Source organism: Chiloscyllium punctatum, chromosome 13 (genome assembly GCF_047496795.1).
Source record: "Chiloscyllium punctatum isolate Juve2018m chromosome 13, sChiPun1.3, whole genome shotgun sequence".
NCBI classification, from domain to species: domain Eukaryota; kingdom Metazoa; phylum Chordata; class Chondrichthyes; order Orectolobiformes; family Hemiscylliidae; genus Chiloscyllium; species Chiloscyllium punctatum.
In genome coordinates, this window is record NC_092751.1 from 107,994,311 (window position 1) to 108,006,367 (window position 12,057).

The window sequence follows — 12,057 nt, forward strand, 5'->3', positions numbered from 1 at the left end:
ACTATCCACAGCCAGTGTACAAAACCTCAGTATTTCACCACCACTGCAGACGTTGGATGACCCACACATTGAAAGTCTTGCTAACTCCTGTAATCTGTATTTGGAACATACCTGGAAAATTGAAACAAAACCCAGATACCTTTTTTGCATTCTCACTGAGTAAGTTGCACCAAAGAAATTTACAATGATAGAACCTATTCTACATTTTATAGGTAGCATTAATTACCTTGTAATGAGTGCACCTACTTGCATGCTAGCTGCATTGGATAAAGGATTACTACAGTGAATATTTGTACTCTTAATGCAGAGATTTAATGTATGTATCCTACATACTGATCTGAAATGCAAACACATGCGGCCTGTTTAACCATATTTAAACAATCTGCCCATTATTTTAAATGGATACAAAACTGTTTACAAAGCTCATGGATTTCTACATCAGTAGTCAAGTTTCTGCAAGAATAAATTTAACTTTTCATATCTCTGATGTGAAATGTCAAGCTAAATAATGTTGTGCTGAAATTCAGATCTTATCTCGGATTGAGAGATGTGACATGAATTTCAGTCGCATAAATTCTAGTTCTATGCACATTGATTCATTACAGAATTTCTGTTGGACAATAAGCATTTTAAATACATGTATACTGTATGTACATTGATTCAAATACCTGCATAACTGAGATGTTTGTTGGCACTCCTTTCTGATTCCTGTGTTTGAAATCTCTGCATTCTGCAAATCCTTTGGTTGCAAATCAATGTCTTTCAGTTTCATACAGAGACTGGAACCTCAAAAGCTGGAGTGTGACCAAAACTTTACTGCTCTCAATCGCTCTTTAATGCCTTTTACATCCCTTCACCGAGCAGACAATGAGATGGATAGAACAACTTCTGTCAGTCTGACTATTTTTACCCAGCTACACAGCAAATGGCGTGGTGATGGGCTATGACATCTGTTTGTTCTTCCCAGCCTTCAAAAGATTTACTTAAACACCTTATTTAAAAATAAACCTTGTGATGATTGACTAGGTCCCTGACGGAGAAGTCAATGACTGAAATACTTTTCCTATCTGAAACATGTCAGAGACAAGCAAGAAATCATTGTTTCTAGAATACAGGCAACAGTGTCCAAAGCTGATAACTATTCAGATCGACAAACTGAACTCTGCTGTGACAGATGGAAACACTGGCTGCAAAATATAACAGTAACCAATATAAATAGCCTACTCTTCCCTTTATATGGGATTTATGGCACGTTTAATTTTAAATACTGAACATTTAAATAGAATATTGTCATCAGCAGTTCACCAAAGTTGAACAAAACTTCTGCTTTATCTGTCTTTACACAACCTTGTCTAGCTCCAGCTGCCAATTTCTTCAGCTTTAATCCCCAGTTTGTGCCCTTTGAGCATCTGACTCTGACATTCCCTTCAAACATTTGAGGGTCTTCACTTATGATCCTCCCCAGAAATGCCTCCCTCACAGCTCTCCACCTCACAACCTGCCTTCACACATCTCAAAGCCAAATCTGCCTCTCCAACTCCAACTTGTTTCCTCCAAATCTCACTGGGAAGTGTTGTACAAACTTCATCACATTCTCTTACTTTATTCTAAATCTAAACAGTCCAGGTCTCAAAGTTTAGTTATTAGCTTTGCTTTACTCTGACAACTTTAAAATATAACATGCCCAAAAACAGTCAACTGCCTATGCAGATATCACAGTTGCTGCATTTGAACAACTGCCTTTAAAGTCTTGTCAAGTCTAACAATGAGGTTCCTCTGACTACCATGTCATAACTCGCGGCTGGTGAGCAGGCTTTTCTGAGAGGTGAACTCACACCCTTTAAATCCCCATGATCTCATGGTCCCCTAAATAGCAGCACACAGAACCAATCAAGACAGATCAGAGGAACAGCTTTTGATAAAAAAATTTCAACTCGAGTTGGAGACGATGAAACTTACTGGCTTGTTTGGCCTTCTCTTTGTAAGTCATGGTCAGGATTTCAGCTACTGGATTGCTCACGGGCCCTACCATGGGGACCAGTTGTGTGTCTTTCAGGCTGGGCTGGCTTGGAGTGGGCAGCAGCTTCTGTTCTGGGGAGGCGGTGTGGGCAGGTGCCTCCTGGAACCCGCTGTCAGCCTCCGATGTGCCCAGGACGCCGTGTCGGTTGGCGGTGTCCTCCGCGCTGGCTGGGGCAGGCCAGGGGCAGCCGGTGCCAGGGTTCTGGCCGGCACCGAGCCGGGTCTCGGCCACGGTGACGGGCGCGGGCCGGGGGGCTGCCCCCTCCAGCTTGGGCTGCCAGATGTTGACCTTGGCTTCCACTCTCCTGGGCTGGAACATGAGCTGCCTGCTGAAGCCGGCCTGAGGGTCCAGGGGGAGGGGCCCACCTCTGGGATCTTGCTGTGCCCCTAGGGGCGGCTCCGGGGCGCTGTCGTACTCGCTGAGCTCCGAGGTCTCATCCGCCGAGCTGGCCGGGGGCTCGCTGAGGCGGGGGGCGGCTCCGGGGCATTTGCGCCTCTGTCTCCGCTGCTTCTCCGCTGCCGTGTAATCCGCGTCGCTGTCAGTCTCGCCGTAATAAGCCTCGCTGTCAGCCGGAGAGGTGTAGTTCCGCCGCTGGCCCCGGCTCTCGGCTTTGGAGCTCGGAGTGCGGGGCTCCGGGGCTCGGACACCGGCTTTTGAAGATTCCAGGCTCCGGGGGCAGGGGGAGGTGACCTGGAGGCTGGACTCTGGCTCTAAGCTGCTGGCAACTCTAGAAAAGGGATTCAAGTTACTGGCATCAGAGACATGGCCAACTGCAACAATGACCTTTTAATGGGGGTGGGGAGCTGGTCTCACTGCAACCTCCCCCCTGTGCTCCCCATTATCTACCCTGGCACTGACAAACACGAAGGCTTACCACCGAGAGTAACGTGTTCTCAGAGTAAAACAAAATAAAAGCCAGGTAGAAATCTGCAACAAGCACGCAGAGAGGGCTGGAGAAACTCTGGCAGCATCTGTGGATAGAGAGAGAGAGAATGATTTTTTTTCCCAGAGACCCTTCAGGCAGAACTTGGCAAAAGTGGGTACTGCAGATGCTGGAGATCAGAGTCTAGATTAGAGTGCTGTCGGAAAAGCACAGCAGGTCAGGCAGCATCCGAGGTGCAGGAAAATGATCGACGTTTCGGGCAAAAGTCCCTCTTCAGGAATGAACTTGCTGAGTTTGGACGGCACAGTGACTCAGTGGTTAGCACTGCTGCCTCACAGCGCCAGAGACCCAGGTTCAATTCCCATCTCGGGCAACTGTCTGTGTGGAGTTTGCACATTCTCCCCGTGTCTGCATGGGTTTCCTCCGGGTGCTCCGGTTTCCTCCCACAGTCCAAAGATGTGCAGGTTAGGTGAATTGCCATGCTAAATTGCCCGTAGCGTTAGGTGACGGGGTAAATGTAGGGGAATGGGTCTAGGTTGCTCTTCGGAGGGTCAATGTGGACTTGTTGGGCCGAAGGGCCTGTTTCCACACTGTAAGAAAATCTGAACTGGGGAGAAGTCAGATGATTCTGAAGGACTCTCTGTCCACAGATGCTGCTGAGTTTCTCCAGCACTGTCTATTTGTATTTTAGGAACATGGTCAGAAGTCACATGACACCAGGTTAGGATCCACCTGGTTTATTTGAAATTGGAGTGAAAGCTTGTGATTTCAAATAAAGCTGTTGGACTATAACCAGGTGTCGTGTGACTCCTGACCTTGTCCACCCCAGTCCAATACCGACACCTCCATATTACATTTTAGGAACAGATGGAGACCTCACGATTATGTTCCTACATTCACCAAGATCCCGATGAAATTGTATCCTGAAATCCGCAGTCCCATCTTCCCCGATAACCTTATTAAGAGCAACTTACTGCAGATGCTGGAATCAGTACTGAAAACAAAAAAACAAAGTGCTGGAGATCATAATGGGTAAGGCAGCATCCATAGAGAGAGAGCAAGCTAACGGTTCAAGTCTAGATGACTTTTCAACAAGATTTCCAGCATTTTGTTTTTGTTTTCAGAGCCCTGTTAGTCTTGACCGGGGATGTGTTGAGTTTTTTGTGAATCTTTTCATTTTCAAGTTGAAAAGGTGTTGTTCACAAATTTTGTGAATAACTTATTTTTTTGAAAAACAAAACTAATTTCCCTTCCATGGAGGTTTTCATGGGGGGAGGGGGGGAATATTTCTGGTTGGAACTGGGAGGGTGCAATGAGGGCCCTATCTTCAACCCCTCAGCTTTTATTTCTATTCATTTTGTGGGATGTGGGCATTGCTGGCTGGGCCCGCATTTATTGCTGGTCCCTAGGTGCCCCTTGAGAAGGTGGGAATGAGCAGCCTGCTTGAACCGCTACAGTCCACCTGCTGTGCATTGGCCCACAATGCACTTAGGGAGGGAATGCCAGGATGTTGACCCAGCGACAGTGAAGGAACTAGGTAAAAGGAATGACTGCAGATGCTGGAAACCAGATTCTGGATCAGTGGTGCTGGAAGAGTACAGCAGTTCAGGCAGCGGAATAAAGGCAGAGAGCCTGAAGCATGGAGAGATAAGCTAGTGGAGGGTGGGGGTGGAGAAAGTAGCATAGAGTACAATAGGTGAGTGGGGGAGGGGATGAAGGTGATAGGTCGGGGGCAGGGGGAGGGTGGAGTGGATAGGTGGAAAAGAAGATAGGCAGGTCGGACAAGTCCAGACAATTCATGGGGACAGTGCTGAGCTGGAAGTTTGGCACTAGGGTGAGGTGGGGGAAGGGGAAATGAGGACACTGTTGAAGTCCACATTGATGCCCTGGGGTTGAAGTGTTCCGAGGCGGAAGATGAGGCGTTCTTCCTCCAGGCATCGGATGGTGAGGGAGCGGCGGTGAAGGAGGCCCAGGACCTGCATGTCCTCGGCAGAGTGGGAGGGGGAGTTGAAATGTTGAGCCACAGGGCGGTGTGGTTGATTGGTGCAGGTGTCCCGGAGATGTTCCCTAAAGCGCTCTGCTAGGAGGCGCCCAGTCTCCCCAATGTAGAGGAGACCACATCGGGAGCAACGGATACAATAAATGATATTAGTGGATGTGCAGGTAAAACTTTGATGGATGTTGAAGACTCCTTTAGGGCCTTGGATGGAGGTGAGGGAGGAGATGTGGGCGCAGGTTTTGCAGTTCCTGCGGTGGCAGGGGAAAGTGCCAGGATGGGAGGGTGGGTTGTAGGGGTGTGTGGACCTGACCAGGTAGTCACGGAGGGAATAGTCTTTGCGGAAGGCGGAAAGGGGTGGGGAGGGAAATATATCCCTGGTGGTGGGGTCTTTTTGGAGGTGGCGGAAATGTCGGCAGATAATTTGGTTTATGCGAAGGTTTGTAGGGTGGAAGGTGAGCACCAGGGGGGTTTTGTCCTTGTTACGGTTGGAGGGGTGGGGTCTGAAGGTGGAGGTGCGGGACGTGGACGAGATGCGTTGGAGGGCATCTTTAACCACATGGGAAGGGAAATTGCGGTCTCTAAAGAAGGAGGCTATCTGGTGTATTCTGTGGTGGAACTGGTCCTCCTGGGAGCAGATACGGTGGAGGCGGAGAAATTGGGAATACGGGATGGCATTTTTGCAAGAGGTAGGGTGGGAAGAGGTGTAATCCAGGTAGCTGTGGGAGTCGGTGGGTTTGTAAAAAATGTCAGTGTCAAGTCGGTCGTCACTAATGGAGATGGAGAGGTCCAGGAAGGGGAGGGAGGTGTCAGAGATGGTCCAGGTAAATTTAAGGTCAGGGTGGAATGTGTTGGTGAAGTTGATGAATTGCTCAACCTCCTCGCGGGAGCACGAGGTGGTGCTAATGCAGTCATCAATGTAGCGGGGGAAGAGGTGAAGAGTGGTGCTGGTGTTTACGGAAGATCAACTGTTCTGCATAGCCAACAAAGAGACAGGCATAGCTGGGGCCCATACGTGTGCCTATGGCTACCCCTTTGGTCTGGAGGAAATGGGAGGATTCAAAGGAGAAATTGTTAAGGGTGAGGACCAGTTCGGCCAAACGAATGAGAGTGTCGGTGGAAGGGTACTGTTGGGGATGTCAGGAGAGGGAAAAAACGGAGGGCTTGGAGGACCTGGTCATGGCAGATCGAGGTGTAGAGGGATTGGATATCCATGGTGAAGATGAGGCGTTGGGGGCTGGGGAAATGGAAGTCTTGGAGGAGGTGGAGGGCGTGGGTGGTGTCTCAAACGTATGTGGGGAGTTCCTGGACTGGGAGGGATAGGACAGTGTCGAGGTAGGTAGAGATGAGTTCAGTGGGGCAGGAGCATGCTGAGACAATGGGTCGGCCAGGGTGGTCAGGCTTGTGGATCTTGGGAAGGAGGTAGAACCGGGCAGTGCGGGGTTCCCGGACTATGAGGTTGGAAGCTGTGGGTGGGAGATCTCCTGAGGTGATGAGGTTCTGTATGGTCTGGGGGATGATGGTTTGGTGATGGGGGGGAGGGTAATGGTTGAGGCGGCATTAGGAGGAGGTGTCCTTAAATTGGTGCTTGGCTTCAGCGCTGTAGAGATCCAGTGCGCCAGACTACCACTGCGTCCCCTTTATCTGCTGGCTTGATGGTGAGGTTGGGATTGGAGCAGAGGGATTGGAGGGCTGCGTGTTGTGAGGGTGAGAGGTTGGAGTGGGAGAGGGGGGTCGACAGGTTGAGGTGGTTAATGTCCCGGTGGCAGTTGGAAATGAAGAGGTCGAGGGCAGGTAATAGGCCAGCGCAGGTGAATGCAGTGTGTTGGAGGTGGGTGAAGGGGTCCTCGGAAGGTGGGCGGGAGTCCTGATTGTGAAAGTAAGCTCGGAGGCGGAGGCGGCGGAAGAAGTGTTCGATGTCACGTCGTGTATTAAATTCATTGATGCGTGGACGGAGGGGGATGAAGGGGAGTCCTTTGCTGAGGACTGATCGTTCGTCCTCAGTGAGGGGAAGGTCTGGAGGGATGGTGAAAACTCGGCAGGGCTGGGAGCTGGGATCTGATGTGGGTGTGGAGCTGGGAGGGGGGGCGGAGCCAGTAACTGGAGTGGGTGTGATGGTGGGGGGAATGGGGGTGGAGTCACGAGCAGGGGTGGTGTTCCCTCAGGGTTCTGGGGGCTGGGAATAGTGACAGTGGGATCTGTGGGGGGCGTGTCAGCAGAATGCAGGTTAGTGGCGTTGGTGGGGGCGGAAGTGGTGGCAGTAGTGGCAGTAGGGGTGGCGGAAGTCACTGAGCATGTGACATCAACGATGATTTGAGGGGTGGAAGTGATGTCACATCTGATGCATGAGTAATTGTGAGGGGCGGAAATGGTTGTGGGAGTGGCCATGATGGAGGCGGAAGTGACATAATCAATCAGCATGGGGGTGGCAGCTGCACCAGCTGCATGGCTAATGGCATCCGAGCAGTTCCAGAGGCCGGGGGAATCTTCTGGATTGTTTGAGGAGTGCTGGTTATGGAAGTGGGTAGATAAGAGTTTGTTGTCTACCCACAACAACAAACAGTTTTTGATGTTTGAGATGGAGTTGAAATACTGTTTGTTGAGAGTATGAGTGAAGGAACGGCAATATATTTCCAAGTCAGGATGGTGAGTGGCTTGGAGGGGAACTAGAAGGTGGTGGTTTTCCCATATACCTGCTGCCCTTGTCCTTCTAGATGTAAGTGATCATGGATCTGGAAGGTCCTTTCTGAGGATCTTTGGTGAATTTCTGCAGTGCACCTTGTAGATAGTACACACTGCTGCTGCTGAGTGTCTCCTGAAGAAGGGAATGATTGTTGAAGATGGCACACTCTGTTGTTACTGAGCGTTGGTGGTGGAGGGACTGGATGTTTGTGGATGTGATGCCAATCAAGTGGGCTGTTTTGTCCTGGATGGTGTGAAGCTTCTTGAGTGTTGTTAGAGTTACACTCATCAAGGCAAGTGGGGAGTATTCCATCACACTCTTGACTTGTGCCTTGTAGATGGATTTGAGGGGTCAGAAGTTGAGTTACTCGCTGCAGTATTCCAAATATCTGACCTGCTCTTGTAGCCACTGTGTTTATGTGGTAAGTCCACTGCTGTTCCACATGGACAGGGTATGCTGTCAAAGATCAGACTCTGAGCTTCATCCAGATTGCCCCGCATAATGGAAGAGTTTCTCTCTACCTACCTTTCCCCCATCTAAGTCCTTCAGCATTTTGAAGACTTTCATTAAATTAGCATCAACTTTGCAAACTCAAGTTTGTGCAATACTTGTGGGTCCTTTATCCTGTACCTCTTAACCCTGATGTGCAAGGTTCCGTTGGAAGAGTCAATGATGTTCATAGCATCTCTGTGTGATATTCCGTTGCAGGATTTCCCATTGATAGTTAACAGGAGATCATTTTCGTGCAGTCCAGCCCGACATGCTTTGCCTCGCTTCCGGACCTGTAGCAATAGGACAACAAGTTAACCCTAGGTCAGAGGCCAGCATTTCTGCCTCGCCACAGTTTGCCCCATAATTAGCAAAACCAAAATCAAATAACATCCCAGTCAAACTGAATCAACATACCTCCCCCAACACCCCAGCTTCTGAAACAAACTCATCCATCTCAGAAATGGACCAGAGCTCCCCTTGGGGTGAACTAAGTAACTCAGTGAGTATCTGCTCATTGAGCACATTCTCATTCTCTTATGAAAATATTATGTTTTTGGAGAACAAATCTAGTACCCCCACTCCCCTCCCCATGGATGTTTTCATTAGGGAGAGCAGTTTCTGGTTGGAATGGAAGAGGAGCAATGACGGTACTATCTTCAACACCCCCCCCCCCAGCTTTTATTTCTATTTATTCATTTTGTGGGATAGAGGCATTGCAACTGGTCCCTAGTTGGTCTTAAGAAGGTGGGAATGAGCTGCCTTCTTGAACTGCTGCAGTCCACCTGCTGTGCGTTGAGCCGTAATGTCCTTAGGGAGGGAATTAAATCTTTTTAAGGTGCCATGAGGCCAATCAGCACAAACCATGAATGAGGAGCAGTCACAATGGGCTGAATGGCCTACTTCTATTCACACCTCTTAGGCTCTTAAATTAGTAAAAGCTTCAAATACTGAAGACCATCTCGTTTGCTCCAACACTGAAGTGGACACCAATTTTACATTTTTTAAAAGTAATCTCTAATTTGTTAAAATCCTGTTACTCACCGGCTGGTGCTCCTAAATACACAAGAATGGTTTTTACAAGTCAAGATGGTGAGTGTGGCTTGGAGGAACGTTTGCAGGCAGTGGTGTTTCCCATGCAGCCATCGGCCTGTCCAGGAGTGGAAGTTGTAGATCAGGAAAGGGCCTTGGTGAGTTGGTGCAGGGAATCTTGTAAATGGTACACAGTCCTACTGCTGTGTGTTGACATTTCCTAGTCTCTGATCTGCTCTTGTAGACGCAGTATTGATACAGCTGGTCCGGTTCAGTTTCTGGTCAATGGTAGCCCCCAAGATATTGATTTTGGGGGATCCAGCGATGCTACAACCAATATAATGTCTTCAAAATCAATTGACCCATAAATTCCCAATCCATCTTGGTCATGATTTCTCCACATCAGAGGAAATTATTTTTCTTCACTGTCTAAAATCCTTTTAACATTTTAACTGTCGTATATACTCAAGGAAACACAAGCAAGCTGACTTCACCCTTGTATCTCTCAGGCCCATTGTATTGTGCAGTTAGTAAAATGTAGATCACTTTTCATGGGGAAACAGGGGAACTGCTCTGGTGCAAGTTGTGCAAACCAGGATGTTTGTTACTAGATCCCAGGACACAGACAGAGACTTAGAAAAGGATGTCTAACCAGAAAAAATGTCAACTTGCAAAAGACCACAGATGTGAGACATAGCCACAAAGGAAAGTATTCACTACTGAAGAAATGAGTTATATTATTCTTATGGGTCGAAATAATAGTATGTTCATCCCATAGCAGGTATCTCCTGCCTTTGGAGCTTGCCACAAAAACTGTGAAATTATCTCCCAGGAAGGATCATTTCAAGATATGCACTGATGAGTTCCCACCCACACTTCCCACACTACATCCCTTGCCTTGGGAGGTTGGGTTGTCCAAACAGAGGGACTCCTGTGCAAATTTGAAGATGAGGAAATGGGCTATGGTAATGGGCTGAGAAGCCTTCGCTTATGTTTTCTTAATCATTGCTGGGATATGAGTATTATCGATCCTTAATTGCCTTTGAGAAGGTAGTGGTCAGCTGCTGTCTTAAACTGCTGAATTCCATGTGGTGTGTGTACAGTCAAAGTGCTCATAAGTGCAAAGTCTAAGGATATTAACCTGCAACACTGAAAGAAGATTAAGACTAGGTATTGGCCTAATGTTATTGTCAGTGGGCTGTTAATCCAGAAACTCAGCTAAATTTCTGGAGATCTGGGTTCAAATCCTGCCATGGCAAATGGTGAAATTTGAATTCAATAAAAATCTGAAATTATCAGTCTAATGATGACCATGAATCTGTCAATTGTCAAAAGAACTCATGTGGTTCATTAATGTCCTTTCGGGAAGGAAACTGCCATCCTTACCTGGTCTGGCCTCACAGCAAGGTGGTTGGTTCTGAACTGCCCTCTGGGCAAATAGGGACGGGCAGTAAATGCTAATCTAGCCAGTGGCGCCCACCTTCCGTGAATGAATGGAAAAAGAAATACTGACATTGTTCCAAGTTAAGATGGGGTGTGATCCAAAGGGAAATTTCCTGCCAGATGCTAGTCTTTGTGGATTTGGAAGGTGAATTTCTGCAGTGCATCTTGTAGATGGTACACACTACTGCTGCAGCTGCTGAGCATCGTTGGTGAAGACTAATTATTACAATTGATTTATGGGGTGCCAGTCAAGCAGGCTGCTTTTTCCTGGCTGCTGTCAAGCTTCTAGAATGTTGTTGGAGCTGCACTCATCCAGATAAGTGAGGAATATTCCTGATCTGTGCCTTGTAGGTGATGGACAGGCTTTAGGGAATCAGGAACTAAATTATTTGTCATTGAATTTCCAGCCTTTGACCTGTCCTTATAACTGCAGTACGTAAATTATTAGGGTTTTAGTGATGTCAAGGATGACGATGCTTTTGAATGTCAAGGAGCAATGATTAGATTCGGTCTTGTTGGAGATGGTCATTGCCTGGCCTTGTGTAGTGTGAATATTACTTGCCACTTGTGCAAGTCCTTTAGCCATTTCTTGATATCACACGGTTTGAATTGAATTGGCTGAAGATGCTGGGGACCTCAAGAGAGGGCTGGCATGGATCACCGACTCAGCACTTTGGCTCAAGATATTGCAAATGATGCAGACTTAGGTTTTGCACTGATGTGCTGGGTTCCCCCATCTTTAAGGATACGGACATTTGTGAAGCTTACTCTTCTTAGTCATTGTTTAATTGTCCACCAACACTCACGACTGGCAGTACTGCAGATCTTTGATCTGACATTTTTCACAAATAGAATGGTGCTGTCAGTTCCAAAGGCTTTCTGTCTGCTGTGCAGTTAAGCAGCATTACACATGAATTTCAGTGTTGATGTGATGTCAGGTAAATAGCCCTCATGTCCCAAAAATTGACTAATTGGATCAAGTAGCATGTTTCTTCAGTTATGTATAATAGGCAGAGTACAGCATGTATTAACCAGCCCACTTTTGAAAGAAACAAAGTAAACATATGCAGTTAATTGGACAACACTTACTGAACAATCCAGAGTGCACAAATACCAACATGAACAAAGGTAATCATGTGCACTCGTAATGTGACTTATTTATGCTTGCTAGAAGTGGCATACATTCACACACATCTACCCCTTCTATGCAAATGAAAGGAATATGGTTAGTTGTTAGATCTTTTAATGAATTGCCCAGGAGCTTGGGTAGCCTATCATTCCACCTTGCTTTCTTCATAGTAATGTCTCAGACTCAGCTTGCCAACCTATATCCTATCCCATAGAAAATTATTGTGATCATTTAAAATTTGGCATTCTTGCTGCTGTCCTGATGAGCACAAAGTGAAACATTTTAGCAACAGGTCTCTACCTTTTCAGCATAAAACAATAAAATTTTTAAAAAGTGAAACGTTTTGTACAGAACGTGGAACCTAAAAACAATCAAATTTGAC

General features: G+C 47.3%; 1 protein-coding gene across 1 annotated transcript in view; it reads right to left on the reverse strand.

Annotated features, from left to right (window-relative positions):
* synpo2lb (synaptopodin 2-like b) overlaps window positions 1-12,057 on the reverse strand; it is a 44,238-nt gene that overhangs the window by 15,360 nt on the left and 16,821 nt on the right. Inside the window, exons 2-3 of the mRNA XM_072583578.1 lie at window positions 8,213-8,364; window positions 1,960-2,747 (exon numbers count right to left, since the gene is read on the reverse strand). Of these exons, the coding sequence (XP_072439679.1) occupies window positions 1,960-2,747; window positions 8,213-8,364 (940 nt within the window). The remainder of the gene's footprint in view (window positions 1-1,959; window positions 2,748-8,212; window positions 8,365-12,057) is intronic.